This window comes from Macaca thibetana, chromosome 2 (genome assembly GCF_024542745.1).
Source record: "Macaca thibetana thibetana isolate TM-01 chromosome 2, ASM2454274v1, whole genome shotgun sequence".
Classification (NCBI taxonomy): domain Eukaryota; kingdom Metazoa; phylum Chordata; class Mammalia; order Primates; family Cercopithecidae; genus Macaca; species Macaca thibetana.
The window spans coordinates 91,386,104-91,402,385 of NC_065579.1; the positions used below are offsets into that span (position 1 = coordinate 91,386,104).

General features: G+C 35.2%; 1 protein-coding gene across 7 annotated transcripts in view; it reads left to right on the plus strand.

Annotated features, from left to right (window-relative positions):
• GOLGA4 (golgin A4) overlaps window positions 1–16,282 on the plus strand; it is a 118,974-nt gene that overhangs the window by 97,941 nt on the left and 4,751 nt on the right. For 5 of the 7 annotated variants that reach the window (XM_050780268.1, XM_050780270.1, XM_050780271.1 and 2 more), the window contains 3 exons: window positions 1,786–1,889; window positions 9,643–9,729; window positions 15,781–15,843. In XM_050780268.1, coding sequence (XP_050636225.1) covers window positions 1,786–1,889; window positions 9,643–9,729; window positions 15,781–15,810 — 221 coding nt within the window. In that variant the 3' untranslated portion in view covers window positions 15,811–15,843. The remainder of the gene's footprint in view (window positions 1–1,785; window positions 1,890–9,642; window positions 9,730–15,780; window positions 15,844–16,282) is intronic. The other 2 variants (XM_050780269.1, XM_050780273.1) reach the window with 1 other exon arrangement.

Consider the following 16,282-nt stretch of genomic DNA (forward strand, 5'->3'; position numbering starts at 1 on the left):
GTGGATTTTTCAGTTATACACTTTGGAATTTGGCCCAGATAAAGTGTGGATTTTAAAATGCTGAGTGTTACGTAGATGAAGTTATTTGGGAAGACCCATTAGAGGCAATGAGTAGACAATTTGGAAAGCCTCTTTATTTGAATAGTAACTAATTTCCTCTAATAATTGCTTAAAACCAGAAATAAGAGCTATAAAGTCTTTTGTGCCACTGTTTGGGAGAAATCAAGAAGAGGCACAAGTATTGAAAAATAATATTAATTCCCTCTCCTGGAAAACAGCTATTCTAGCACTTTGGGAGGCCAAGGCAGGTGAATCGTGAGGTCAGGAGTTCAAGACCAGCCTGACCAACATGGTGAAACCCTGTCTCTACTAAAAATACAAAAATTAGCCAGGCATGGTGACGCACACCTGTAATCTCAGCTACTCAGGAGGCTGAGGCAGGAGAATCACTTGAACCCGGGAGGTGGGGGTTGCAGTGAGCCACGATCTCGCCACTGCACTCCAGCCTAGGCGACAGAGCAAGACTCTGTCTCAAAAAAAAAAAAAAAAAGTACTCTGCCTATTTAATAAAATTACTTATCTTCTGAAAAGTGAAAAAAGATCTTCATTTTGTATAGATCTAGAGGAATAAAACAATTAAGTATAATATATAGAAGGATATATTACCCATAGGAAATAATGTATTTTCATTATTTAGTTCTTAGAACTCTATACTTGCAAAGTATAATTTGAGTGAGTTGAGTCTTCTAAAAGTATGCACTTAAAAAAAAATTCCAAACATGTGAGTACATGTAACGTACATGTAATGTATGGAGGCTGTTTAACACCTCAGAATCCACCCTCCAGAACATTGCCATTTCTTTTGAGGCTTCTTGTGCTGCTCTGTAGTCTTTATATCTCTGTTGTTTCCCAAGAGTAACTGCTGTTATTATATTACAACATAACTAGTTCCTTAAAAAAAATTGATTTTAATGTTTTATATGTTTTGGGCTGTATAGAAATGACATCGTACTGTATGTGTCCTATGTAAATTACTTATTTTAACCCAATATTGTTATTTTGAGATTCCTTCTAATGTGTGAAGCTATAATTTGACCATTTTCAACGCTGAATTTAACAATAATACATTATATCTTTATGTCACAGTATATTCTCTTGGTGGACATTTGAGTTGTTTCAATTTTGCTTTTATAAACCGTGTAAATAAACATTGACTCCTACTGTACATGTGAAGTGTTTCTGTAGGTTATATTGCTAATAATTGAATTTCTGTGTCATATAATATGCTTATTATCTATGTTACACAGTTTTAAAAGCAATGCCAAATTGTCATCTGTAGTGCTTGTTACCAGTTTCCTCTCCTCGTAGTACACAAGAGTCTCCATTGTTTCACATCCTCACCAGTGCTTTGTATTATCTGATTTTTAAGATTTTGCTCATCAGACTCTGTAAATGACACATAACACAGTTTGTTTTCACTGAACAAAATGGTTATTTAAATTCTAAACCCAAAGTAATGTATAATTACAATAAAAGGCCAGAAGAAAGAGGAGGAAGAGAAAAAGATGTGAGAAATAAAATTGTTATAGTGATTCTTGTTTTCTCTTCCCAGTATAAAATAGTAATTGGAATGTTTAGTGTGCATGTGTGTATACAATGCAATATGATACAATGTAAAAGCAATGCCTCTCTGTTCCACTGGTTGTTTTTAAAATCTGTTTTTATAAGTAATAAGTAATTTACCTGGTTTTGTCTTTACAGTTTGGTCTGCTTTTTATTTGACAGGTGGCAATTTGTACCATACTGATGTCTCACTCTTTGGAGAACCTACCGAATTTGAGTATTTGCGAAAAGTGCTTTTTGAGTATATGATGGGTCGTGAGACTAAGGTATAAATCATGTCTCGTGATTTGGTGTGTGGCTTAATTTTAAAAGAAATATATTCCACTTTTAATACACATATGAATGCCATATGTTTACTATTAGCACATCAGACATGCTAATAGTAGGTAATAGATAATTATTTTATTGCTGTTAGTTTACAAAGTGAATTGGTGGATCTTGCTTATATTTGTTAAATTTATAAAATATTAATTTTTAAAATACTGTGGGTAACACTGAACACTAAACATTAAAATTTCATTAACGTAAGAATAATTGGTGAACCATGTGGCTTTTTTTCTTCTTGATTTCGTATCTTTAAGTTAGAAGAATAAGTTTCATTTTCAAGGAGACTTTAGGATATTATGAATAATATTGGAAATAGTAATAATTAATAGCTACCTGGAGAGATTTAGAAACATTGTACTTTACTGTAAGAAAATCATTTCTGCACTTGTGGCATATTGATCATTTAAAAATTACCCCATGTAAGTAATAATGCTTGGCTAATTTGTTTTCTAGAATGTTGCATTTGTTGTAAGGTTCTTAAATGTAGAGTCTTGTCTTATTCTTATTTGTATCCCTTGCAGTGTTTTAAAAAGAGCCTTATTGGACATTTGGTAAATATATGTTGAATTGAGTTAAATGCTTCTAGGGAAATTGATGAGCCTTTCCTCAAACAAAATTTTTCATTTAAAGCAGTTTCTGTTTTTGACATTTTTTACCTTCAAGGAATTTTGATTGTCTGTGTGCCTTGGCTGAGAATGGGATAATGAATTTTCTATGCTCAGAGGCAATCATTGTTTTAATGTGTAGGTGTGTGGGAGTTGCTGAGTCATAGGATACTAAGCAGGTTCAAGCACTGATTTGGCAAATATATTTAAAACCTAAAAAGCAAGTACCTTAAAATAGTATTATAAAAGGAAATATCTTAAAAGAATATTATAAATGTATAGATTGGAGATTCAACTAAATACCAGAAGTGGGTTAGAAGTCATTTGAATCCTTAATATCTGTAGAAATCACATTTCATTATATCAAATTAAAGTAATATCTAATTTTGTGAACATGTATCACAGAAGGGAGATATTAAATCACAGCACTTTAGTGTCTTCTTTTTTTCTCAATGCCATTTTTCAAAAAGTTCAAGGATAGATAAAAACTAATTTTTCCTTATCTTTTAAAAACAAAACTAACAAAATAACAGCTTTCTCTTATGTCCTTATGGGACATACACTATCTTACCTCAAATACAGGGTATATTACGTCCTGTGGGGGGATATTTGAGGTGGGATAGATTGTTTAAAGTTACCTTGTTATTGTTTTGGGGGTGGGGAGGAGAGGCATGTCTTTAAAAAACAAAAAGCTCCTCAGAACTTTAGCTACTTTGGCTCATCAGTGAATCTAAAGCTATGATGCAAAGATTGTTGCTAAATACTTTATTTAGCTTTTTCTTGATCTGTAAAATGGAGAGACAGACTGCCTCAACCTGTTTCTTCTGAAGGTTATGAATGTATGTGAGATGAGATAGATAGCTACAGAGCTTAACTACCCTGAAGAAAGGCCTAGCATAAGTGGCTTATGGGGTAGTACCAATTCAGCCAAGTCTAAGCTTGTGCCTCAGGGCTCTGCAATTAATCTTAGAGTGTGACTTGGGAAGTAGCTGAAAGGGATGTCTCATGGCACAAGCAACCCCTTCTAATAAGCTGGCTGGGAATCTGTGTTGAGGAGTAGTCCTCTGTCTCCTCTTATCTTCAGCATTGATTCTCCTTTTCTGGCTTTAAAAATGAAGGGTAGCCTGTCATTCTGCCATCACATTTTATAGACTAATAGAAAATTGGTACCAGGTATTTACTTTTAAGTTGCTGCACATTTATTGAGCATGACCTTTTATCACCATGGTGGATAGCAAGATCACATTTGATACCATCTCTAACTTTAAGGTGTTCACTGTGCAGTAAGGAAGGGAACCATTCTCACTTAACCATAATGTGATGATGAATGTAATAAGTGCTGTAAGAGAGAAACAGAGTCCTCATGTTTACTTGTGGGAAGATCAAGGAGAACATCATGGAGGAGGTGGTGTGTATACTAGGATTTAAGGGGGGATGTTAGATTTTTATATATGAGCCCAGATGGTGGAGGGGTAGCCCAGACAGAAGGTTTCAGGCAGGAAATAGAATGTGGGTTTTTGAAATCACAAGTAGCCTGGTCCAACTAAAACACTGGATTTATGAAGAGGAAGTGATTTCACTTAAGGCTACACTAGAGTGCAGGGCCTTGAATGTTTTCAGAGTTTTACCTGTAGGTATTGGGAGGGGGTAGCCCTGAAAATTTTCACGTAGGGATTGACAAGATCAGAGCTGTTTTTAGACACTTTTTTTTTGGGCTTGCCCAATTTCTATACGTTAACAAAGAATTTGAAATGGAGACCAGGTTTCGGTTTTAGAATAAGTCAGATTATGTTGTGCCCTCTGCGATTTGATTACCATCTGCAGTTGTTTCTTGTCTAGCAGGATTCATATGTCTTCTCACCTGTGTTTCTTCATCTGCTTTTGTACACAGTGTTCTTTATTTTATGAGGCAGATGACTTTTAAAAGAAGACTGTATATAGTACATACGTTCTTGTAGTATGGAGTTAAGTAAGTTCCCTTCCTTCCTTCTGTCCGTATACTTCTTTTTCTTGGGTTTTGATCCTCCATGCTAATATTGAACCTGAAATTCAGCCTGTTCTCCTTTTCAACATAAAGTGTTTCTCATCCTAAGCTTTTCTGCAGATGCCTCTCCCTAAGGAATACCTGGCGGGAGAGGTCACTTCTAAATCAGGTGGCTCATTTGAACTTTTCCTTACTTCCCAGGGCCTGAGGATACTGTATGTAGAGTAGACAGTCTGATATCTTTTCCAAGGTGTGGCAAAGAGCCTGGGCTTCTCAAAGTGTTTTCTGGCAAGCCAGGGACGAGCTTTAACTCTTTACTGGGTAATGAGCTGCAGATTCTGGATCGCTGATGAATTTAGAGGTGGGTTTACCTTTTAATGTCGTCTAGAAATATGAAGAGACAACTAGCCACAGCTCTTTTTTTTTTCCCCCAAACATGCTTGTGCATGCGTGTATATGTTGTTTCATAGTAAATATAAATGGACCTTTTGGTCCTTGGAGCTTTACGTGATGTTGATATTAGAGAAATGCTTCCTATAATTGTGAATCCCTGAATTTTAGATTTTTTGGTACTTATAAAAAAACCTTTATAGATAGTATACTAGAAACTAAAATACGGAAGTGATTACTACTTCATATTTCTCTTGCCATTTCATGCCACATATTTACAGGCATACCTTGGAGGTATTGCAGGTTCAGTTCTAGACCACTGCAATAAACGAATATCACAATAAAGCAAATCATACAAATTATTTTGGTTTCCCAGTGCGTATAAAGTACATTTATACTATACTGTAGCCTATTAAGTGTTCAATAGGCATTTTGTCTCAAAAAAAGTGTATACCTTAATTTAAAAATACTTTGTTGCTAAAAAATGCTAACATTCATCTGAGCCTTCAGCAAGTCGTAATATTTTTGCTAGTGGAGGGTATTACCTCGATGTTGATGGCTCTTGACTAATCAGAGTGGTGGTTGCTGAAGGTTGGGGTATCTGTGGCATTTTCCTAAGACAACAGTGACATTTGCCACATCAGTTGACACTTCCTTTCCTGAGCATGTTTGATAGCATTTTACCCACCATAGAACTTCTTTCAAAATTGCAGTCAGTTCTCTCAAACTCTGCCGTGGCTTTATCAACTAAGTTTATTTAATATTCTAAATTCTTTGATGTCATTTCAACAATGTTCACAGCATCTTCACCAGAAGTAGATTCCATCTCAAGAAACCACTTCTTTGTTCATCCAAAAGAAGCAATTCCTCATCCTTAAAGTTTTATCATGAGATTGCAGCAATGCAGTCATGTCTTCAGGCTCTGGTTCTCTTGATAGCTCCACTATATCTGCAACTACTTCCTCCACTGAAGTCTTGAATCCCTCCAAGTCATCCATGAAAGTTGGAATCTTCTTCCAAACCCATTAATGTTGACATTTTGATCTCTTCCCATGAACCACCAATCTTCTTAATGGCATCTAGAACAGTGAATCCTTTCCAGAAGTTCTTCACTTTGCCCACTGTCATGAGAGGAATCATTACCTATGGCAACTATAGCCTTATGAAATATATTCCTTAAGTAAGAAAACTTGAAAGTTGGAATTACTTCTTGATCCATGGGCTGCAAAATGGATGTTGTGTTAGCAGGCATGAAACAATTTAATCTTGTATATCTCCATCAGAGCTTTTGGGTGACCAGGTGCGTTATCAATGAGCAGTAATATTTGAAGGGAATCTTTTTTCTGAGCAGTAGATCTGAACAGTGGGCTTCAAATATTCAGTAAACCATGCTGTAAACAGGTGTGCTGTCATCCAGGCCTTATTTCATTTCTAGAGCACAGGCAGAGTAGAGTTAGCATAATTCTGAAGGGCCGTAGGATCTTCGGAATGGTAAATGAGCATTGCCTTCAGCTGAGAGTCACAGGCTGCACTAGCCTCTAAGGAGAGAGCCAGCCTATGTATTAAAGCTTTGAAGCTTTTGAACTTCTCCTCTCTAGCTATGTAAGTCCTAGATGGCATATTCTTCAAATAGACAGCAGTTTCATCTACACTGAAAATCTGTTGTTTAGTGTAGCCATCTTCATCAGTTAACTTAGCTAGATCTTCTGGATTATTTGCTGTACCTTCTCCATCAGCACTTACTGCTTATATTAGTCCCTTCTCACACTGCTAATAAAGACATACCTGAGAATGGGTAATTTATAAAGGAAAGAGGTTTAATTGACTCACTGTTCTGCAGGGCTGAACTAATGACATGAGGAAGGCCTCAGGAAACTTAGAATCATGGTGGAAGGGGATGTAAACACATTCTTCTTCTCATGATGGCAGAAAGGAGAAGTGCCCAGCAAAAGGGAGAAAAGCCCCTTATAAAACCATCAGATCTCGTGAGAATTCACTCACTATCACAAGAACAGCAGCATGGGGGTAACTGTGCCCATGATTCAGTTACCTCCCACTGGGTCCTTCCCACAACATGTGGGGATTATGGGAACTGCAAGATGAGATTTGAGGTGGGGACAGAGCCAAACCATGTCACTGCTTTACCTTGCAATTTTATGATATGGAGATGTCTTCTCTCCTTAAATCTCATGAACCAGTCTTTTAGCTTTAAACTTTTCTTCTACCTCTTTCTCACTTCCCTCAGCCTTCATAGAATTGAAGGGAGTTAGGGCCTTGCTCTGGATTAGGGTTTGGCAAAGGGAATGTTGTGACTGGTTTGCTCTTCAGACCACTAAGACTTTCTCCAAACTTCTATCCAGACCACTAAATGAAATAAGGCTATTTCATTCTGATTCGTGTGTTCACTGGAGTAGCACTTTTAATTTCCTTTCAAGAACTTTTCTTTAATGTTTACAACTTGGCTAACTGGCATACAAGGCCTAGCTTTCAGTCTCTCTTGGCTGTCAGAATGCCTTTCTCACTAAGCTTAATCATTTCTAGCTTTTAATTCAGAGTGAGAGGCATGCGACTCTTCCTTTTACTTGCATACTTACAGACCATTGTAGGGTTATTATTTGGCCTAATTTAATATTATTGTGACTCAGGGAATAGAGAAGCCCAAGGAAAGGGAAAGAGATGGGGGCTCAGCAGAACACAAACCACATTTTCGGATTAAGTCTACTGTCTTACATGGGCATGGTTTGTGGTGCCCCAACACAGTGACTATCATAACATCAAAGGTCACAGAGTGCAATAACAGATATTATAATAATGAAAAGATTTGAAATACTGCAAGTATTATCAAAATGTGACACAGAGATATAAAGTGATCACATGCTAGAAAAATGGCACCAATAGACTTGCTTGACAAAGGATTCCCACACACCTTCAATTTGTAAAATAAAAACAAAAACTAAAAAACAGTTTCCGTGAAGCTCAGTAAAGTGAAGCGCAATAGAATGAGGTATGCCTGTACTTCGTTTCTAGACTGCAGTTTAACACACAAGATTCTAGGCAGTACAATTTAAATGATGAGGGTTTTTGTAAAATGCCTTTGGAATTTTCCAAGAACTGAGTTGTCTTAAATATATATGTATTTGCTGTTGTTGTTGTTGTTGTATTTTTTAAGACAGGGTCTTACTCTGTCACCTGAATGACAGTGGTGCAATCATCGTTCACTGCAACCTCAAATTCCTGGGCTCAAGCAATTCTCCCACCTCTCCCAAGTAGCTAGTAAAACAGACATGAGCCATAACACCTGACTAATTGTTAAAATTTTTTGTAGAGATAGCCATAAATAAAATAGCCATAATCCTGGCTAATTTAAAAGATTTTTTTGTAGAGATGGGAGTCTCACTATGTTGCCCACGCTAATCACAAACTTCAGGCCTCAAGCGATCCTCCCACCTCAGTCTCCCAAAGTGTTGAGATTACATTTGTTAGCCACCATACCCGACTAAACTTTTTTTTATTACCAAAATGGGAGAAGACGAAAGACAAAAGGAAGAAGAGGTCTGAAACTAAAATCTTGCCATGTGTGGGATTTGTGAGTAAGGAATAGTATTAGTTGATCTGTTAGTAGAAGTAAATATTAGAAATATGTAAAATGTCTTGCCTAGACTTAGTATATAATAAGAACTTTAAAAAAATTAGTTCCTTTCCTTCCTGGAAATAATTATGATACTTTTTTTCCTAATGACATGAGTCTCCAAAATTTTTGGTTAACTATATTATCTTTTCCTTCATGACGTTCCCCTGATCACTTCCACCCTTCCCTCTTCCCCCATACGCAAAGTCTGTGTAACTATGATCAAGGAATGTTAGTTAGTTTTCTGTGCTACCCTTCCATCTGCTGTAGGAATCTTTAGGAGAATACTACCACCTGATTTTGTATGTAAGCACTGAAGTTGTTATCCTACTTATTTCATAAGTGGTATCTTCTTTCCTCTCTGTCTCCCTCAAAACATCTCATCTTGATACAAAATAGGGAGTTTCAACCTTTGAGGAGAATTTTCCAGGAGCTTATGGGTGACAGTCTGACTTACGGTATATTTATTTAGATCTGCACAATTTATAATCTTGTTTTGCAAGCCGCCATGTGTAATGTTTTGATTCATCATGTTTTCTACCAAATAAAACATCTTGTGTTTATTTAAAATGTAATTTGTATTTCTATTAGGTTGATGTGCTGCATGTCTTGAAAAATACCTACTGAGCATGTTCATGTTCATGCAGTAGCCGTGTTTATGAGATATATGATGTGATTTAGTTAAAGCTGAACATGGGGGTATTTAAAATCTGATTATTTAGAGCATATGTTTTGGCAATACATCACTTACCAGATAGATTTCTGCAAATAAGGAGCCTTTTAAAATGAATGTATAATAAAGTTTTATTTTAATAAAGGGGCCAAGAGCATTAGAATTTTATATAGCTTCATGCTATTATAAATGCATCTTGTTAAAATAATATAAATCTAGACATTGTAAGGAGTCCTTTTAAATTGAAATTCTAGTGTTGTTATTTCCTTGACTAATACCTTCACATCATACTTCTTTGTTCGTGGCTTTCATTGAGAGCACTAAAGAATCCCACCAGCAGAACATGTCAGAATGGGTTGAGACTTTATGTGCTTCACTGTCTGTTAGTGATCATCTCTTGCTTTTCTTATAGACCATGGCAAAAGTTATAACCACTGTACTGAAGTTCCCTGATGATCAGACCCAGAAAATTTTGGAAAGAGAAGATGCTCGGCTAATGGTAAGTTCTAGAAGTAGGCTCTAGATAGAAGAAGATGATATCCCATCTGTTTATATTCTGTCTCATTTATAAGGACTTTTGAGTTGGTAAAATAAATTTTAAGATTTCAAATCTTTATTATATCACAGCCTGAAAAATGAGAGGGAATTTACACTAAGACATTTAACCAAGGGTAAATGTGAATGGATGCCCTCAAGGGAAGGAACAGTCTAATTTAATACCATATAAGAGGTTGACACCCATATATGCTATATGGAATTTCCAGAACTTGGGCTTTTTTTGGAAAGGATGGAAAAGACATTTGTTCAGGTATATCCAGTAATAGTTTTTTAAACCAAATTATATCATGATGTTAGATGTTTTATATATTATAGTTCTTTATTTCATTCCAATTGATTTCCAAATACATTAATTCTGGGTGAAAGAATTTAAGCATTCTTGAGCTTTTGATACCTTACGGGGGAAATCAGACAAACAACTGAGTTATTTTTAAAAACATAGTGTGAAGTCAGCTGTAATTGAAAAATGAAAGAAATACACACTGTGTAAATTATACAAAATTCTCCATGCCACAGTTAGTTTTGCCCTGGACCAGTAATTTAATAAGGTCCATTCTAGGCAGAGTGTAAAACTTGAAAAATTTGGGTCCTGCATTCAGCTCTCTTTTTCTGCTTCCTTTCCTTGTCTTGATAGTAGCCTGCAGAGCCCTCCGTGAATACCCTCCTCCTCCCAATCTCTTAACCTATTTCATCATACCAGCGCTGGTTTTCTTCTCTCTCTCCCCTCACTAAAGCAAGCCAACATCTTTTCCTTAGTGGTGGGTTAGCGTGTGTCTGAGCATCTCCAATAAAGAGCATAAGTCACTAAGTCCCAAAGCATCTCATCATATCCCAACAGATTGTTTTCTTACAAAAGTTCTTGATTCTCTTGAACCCAAATCTCCTTCTCTACATGATCACCTATTTGTTCTGGTTCTAACTCATAGAACTCAACCAAAAATCTGGGGATGACCTAGATGGAGGGGTTTTCCCCCTCCCGGCTAAATAATACCTCTTACACTTAACAGCCTTTTATGAAGTTCCTCTGACCCTCTGCACAAGGTCAGCCCTGAAGGGACCCCAATGTCTCAGGCACATTCTGACCACTTCTTGGTCTCCTCTAAGCTCATCCTAGCTTTCCCTGACCTTTGTCCCAATGCTTCATTGTATATTGTATTGTATTATATACTTCATTGCCTGTTTTCTGAGGTAATTGCTATTATTTTGGTTAGCATTTAATTGTTTTTTTGTAAAAATCCCTCCTCCGCCACTCCCTGGCATTTAGTAGCCTGAAAAGCATTGCTCTAGTTATTTCTGATTATAAATATTTTTGATAACGAAGTATGTCACTATAATGTATACCATTCATCAATAGAATGTTATTTTAAATTATAATGAACATCTAATTCTACAAGTGTGAAATTTTGTATCCATGAGTAGAAATTTTTCCTTTACTGGGTAAAATAGCTATCTTTGTGAAGATAAAAATTTCTAATACAGTTTGAGCCTGTTGACATAATTTTGTCATTATGGTCCAGTTTAAGAAAATAATTTTAAATGATACAAAAGGGCTTTTATATAGTTACCTGTATTCATTCTCCCATAGCTGCTTTATCATCTTGATGTTGGAATATGGCAGACTTTACTTTTACTGCATTTTCTCAGGATTTGCTGTATAGTATAGACTCATCTTAAGTCACTGCTGAAGTAAATGTGGTAGGAAACATTCTCCTTCATTCCGTATACACATGCAGTCTTTGGTTGATTTGCTTTGATGAAAAACAAATCAAATTGGTAAATGTAGGTAGTGAATCAATAAAACTCTTTTAAAGCAGACAAAAAAGCTTCTTTTTGTTAACTTTTAAAAAGTCTTTGAAAAACAGACTGTTTTCTTCCTGAATACAGTGGTATTCATTCTAGGTAGGGATGAAATGGTGGCTGACTTATCCTTCCTGAAAGAATCTTCCTTTATCCCAGAGGTTGACCTGCCCAGAAAGAATGTTCTACTTTTCTACTACTCCTTTAAGCAAGTCTCATCCATCATTATCTCTTGCTTAATGAATAAGTTCAGTCAACAGTCGTCTACTCTTCTAGTTGTTACAGGAAATATAGGAAAATAGAAGATACAGAAGACATTGGTTGTTGACCTTGTGGAACTTTTCATTTTAGGGGGAAGGTGTAATATCCATTCATCCATTCATACATGAATAAAAATATATGCTTAAGTAATATTATTCAAATAATAAAGATGCTTAGGAAATAAGAAATTTTATGATGAACTTCATTGAAATGAGGAAGGCCCCAAAATATGAGATGACATGAATTAATCAATTTGAGTCAACTTTTGTCAGTTTAAGGAGATTCTTGATACTTGATAATGTGACTCATGATTGTTTCACGAGTATAAGAAAGTTGAAGCAAGAGTTACCTTTGTCAGAGATTGCCATCATTCATAAAATGAGCAATAAGAATCACTGTCTTTGAATAAGTCTCTTGAAGAAATTTCAGCTAATTTCATACCTCTCTGTCCATTGAGCTGTAGCTCATTAGAACAAAACACAGGTATGAAAATGACTTTTCTTTTTCCAACAGAAAGTGCACATGATGAAATGTATAGAAAACAAAACTGTAGGAGTTTATTAAATAATCATTTTTAAATGATTTAATCACATTAATTTTAAATGTATACATCAAAATGGATCTTTTCTGTAAGTTTTTGTAACTGTGCAGCTATGGTTTCACTTCTGTTAAAATCAGCAACCCTAAGTGTTTTGTTATTTTTGCCTAAGGGCTGAAAAGGTGGAATAAGAAAACCAAAACAAATGTAAAATATGTTGCCAAGCTACCCCCTCTGTCAGATTAATATTTGGGATGCTTACAAGAGTGTGGATCGTACTTCTTGTTGACAGTGTACAGCCCATGTTAGTTTTTACATTATTTGTCAGCTATTATCAGAGGAATACATTCTAAAAACTTTGCTTTTTGACCATGATGATTATACATTTACTTTGTAGCACTAATCAAAAACTTTCTATGACTGCTGGTGAGGTACTTTTCAATATATCTTATCTTTACTATACTTTGTTCTCTTCAGTAAGTTTTATACTCTTTATGTAAAAAACCTCATTAGAGGATACAAGTTATTACCGTTTTCAGAGTTTAACCTAATCTCGAGTAGATTTTATAGATGAGAAATCACTATCTGTTAAGTAAGGTTAAATTATAGAGCATAATTACAGTCTGGTTTATTTGAGGGTCTTGGTGTATAGGGAAGGAATCTTAGTCCTTTGTTGACTTGCTGTGGAAACTCAGGCAATTCTCAGAGCCTCTTTTCTTCACAAGACTAACATAATCTTGTTAGGTTTGTCGGGGAACCATAGTACAGTTGTCTGTGCTGAGTGATAATGTAGGGATGGTGATGATGATTATTTAGCCTCCTTATAGCAATGTGTAGAACTAGTCTTTTCTGGAAAAAGAGACTGGAAAAGTAAACAAATCATTTATGTGTATAATAAAAACCATTAAAGACCTCAGTAGGAGAGTCAAGTCACAGGATGACACCAGCCCACAAAATGCCCCCATCTCCAGCTTCAGTACCTTAGAGTGCCAGCCACATGCGATATTGCTGGAATGAAAGCCTAGATCTCAACAGCTTGATTGCTGTATGACTTAGAGCAAACCGTTTTCATATTTTTGACCCTCATTGGTAAAATGAGATTGTTGGATTATACTATCTCTAAGGTTTCTTTCCCCATAAAGTATAAAATTTTGTTTTAGATTTGTTTCAAGTAGGAAAAAGAATTGCCTCTAAACAGCAGGCAGAAGTTAAAACAAAATGCACATACCAAATGCACGTATCTCTGTTTTTCCTAGAACAGCCTTTTTTCCTTCCTCTCAATTTTTAGTTTACTATATCTTGCTGTTTCATTTTGTGATGGTTTAGGTAGCTTAGATGGCCAGAGTAGACTGGATATTTGAGTACCACAGTATGGGCAAGAGTGAATACATAAGTCCTTGGCTTGTCTAATTGTTTGTGTTTTTATTGAATAAAACTGCCCCAGAAGTACACCCTAATTTTTTTAAAGGAGAATATTGTTACATTCTTTAAGATAATTTCATTAGGAAAGTTTATTGTAATTGGGTAACAAGTCATCTCAGAATTGAGAGAGTCCTTTGTTATATGGAAACCCCTCTTTAAAAGTTTTCTTAGACATTTTTCTCTTTAGAGTGCTAGCAAAATGTAATGACATAAACTGACACCACTGTTTTCTTGATGACTCCATTAAAGAAAATTTCTCTTCTTTGATGGAGAAGGTTGGCTTGTTTGTGTTCTCTGTCCATTCTAGTCATGTATTTCAATTGCTCTTTTGTTGACTCTCCTTCAGCTTTGCTTTCACACTGATTCTTGGTGTTGTATATACTTCTTCATCATTCCTTGCCCTGGACCAGTCTTGTATTCTATTAACGTCTCATTTTCTTCCTTTGTTGGAATTTTCAAAATTTCCTCCGAATTAATAAAATCATCAGAACTTTTCAGCATTGCTAGGTACAGAAGTTTTCCATTCCTACACGAGGTTTACCCTTTCCCTTTGCATGGGCTCAGAAGATGCATGCAAGGTGGGTTCAGGAAACACATATAAATAAAACTGACACATTGTAGAAAATATTGCACATGTCAAATACATATTTGTTTTCTTGAGAGTGATTTTTATTCTGGTATTGGTAGAATAAGGTAATATGTGATCATTGGAAAAAACAGTGTAAGCCAGAAACATAGAAAGGGAGTCCCTCATGATCTTCAGCCTCCAAACTACTTCTGCTATGCCAGTATCATCTCTGTGAACAGTTTGGGAAATATCTCCATGTTTTCTAAGCCATATAATTACATATTTATAGTTATTCCTTTATCACTTATTTTATAAAAATGAGAGTATGCAATGGCTTGCTTTTTTCACTTAATATATTTTTATATTATTCTACCTAATTACAAATTGTTCTCATTCTTTTCAATGGCTGATTGTATGATTATATGGATGTCCTACAGTTTAGTTCACCAGTTTCCTGCTCATTCCATTTACTTATGTTGTTTTCAAGATTTTCAGTACTTAACAAGCAGAGACATAGGGAATATCCATATACATGGGTTTTGTATACTTCTGCCAGATTGGATATATTAACCTCATTGTGTTGTGTGTGTTGTACATATTATTTTCTAGCTTGTCTTTTGGTTTTGCTGCTTTTTACTAACTTTAAATATGAAAAATAAATAAAATGAGGTTTCTGAGGTTGGCCACACTGTCCAAGAATAGACTCAGATTTTATAAACAATCTTTGTTTTTAATGCTGCCATTTTAAATCACCGTGAAGGTAATTAATGATTTTGGACTATGATCATCTTACAGTGGGGCATAGAATTTATTTAAGGTTTGTCACAGTAAAAACTGTTTTTGAGATTGAGTTTCCTTAAATTGAAATTTCAGTTTGGGTCACCATTCCTGAAACCATTTCTGATACATTGTTGAATTACAAGATTGTTATTCAGTGATAAAATTGACACATGTTAGGAATGAGAATTCAACATATAGACACATGTCTCTTCAAATTCATCATCATTTTCCCGAAAACTTTTTAGGGTAAATTGGGATTATGCAAATCAAATTTTAATGTGTACTTTCATGGAATTCTGAAAGATCCTTTTGTAAAGCAAATAATTGCCCCATAATTTAACTGGTAAATATGTACTTAAAATATGCAGTACACCTTTCACTATGTTAAGTCTTTAAATGAAAGTTGCAAGTAAAATCTCAGCGACATAATATTTTATTTACCTAGGATATGGGGGGAGGTATTACAGATTCCTTATTCCTTGCCTGTGCACCCTCGATTTGGGGAGATTTGAGAAAAATTTAAGTATAGTCTGTAATCCTATGAACTTCATATACACATATAATCTATGTGTTATATTAAGTCTTAAAACTAACCCAATAAGCTTTTTTTCTTCCTGGCTTTGTAGTTTACTTCACCTCGCAGTGGTATCTTCTGAGTAAACCATCAGTCTGTGCTTAGTTAGCATGTGGTGAGTGAAGAACAATGTCTTGTGTCTTTTGTGCAAAAATCAAATGTGTTGCATGATACTAACCATTTTGCTGAAATTCTTTTGCTCTTGTTTAATGAACATATGATTATGCTATGGGTTAGTACAAGTATTTTCTGTTCATTATGTTATATGGATCAATAATAGTTAAAAATTATTACCACCAGTAAGAGTTATATAATTTTAGGAAATTTCATTTCTTTAAAGAGTAAATGAAAATTTGAAAATTACTCTTTGAAATTTTGTTAAATAATCCAAAAAAGTATTTATGTAACTTACTTTCCCTTTTGTTTTTAATTTTCCAAGAATGATCTTTGAAATTATGATTGTGAGAGAGAAGTGAAAATCATTTTCTAGATAAAAGCGAAGTGGTATATTTCGTGAGAATTAATCCTGCTAGCCTAAGTAGAGTCAAGGCTAG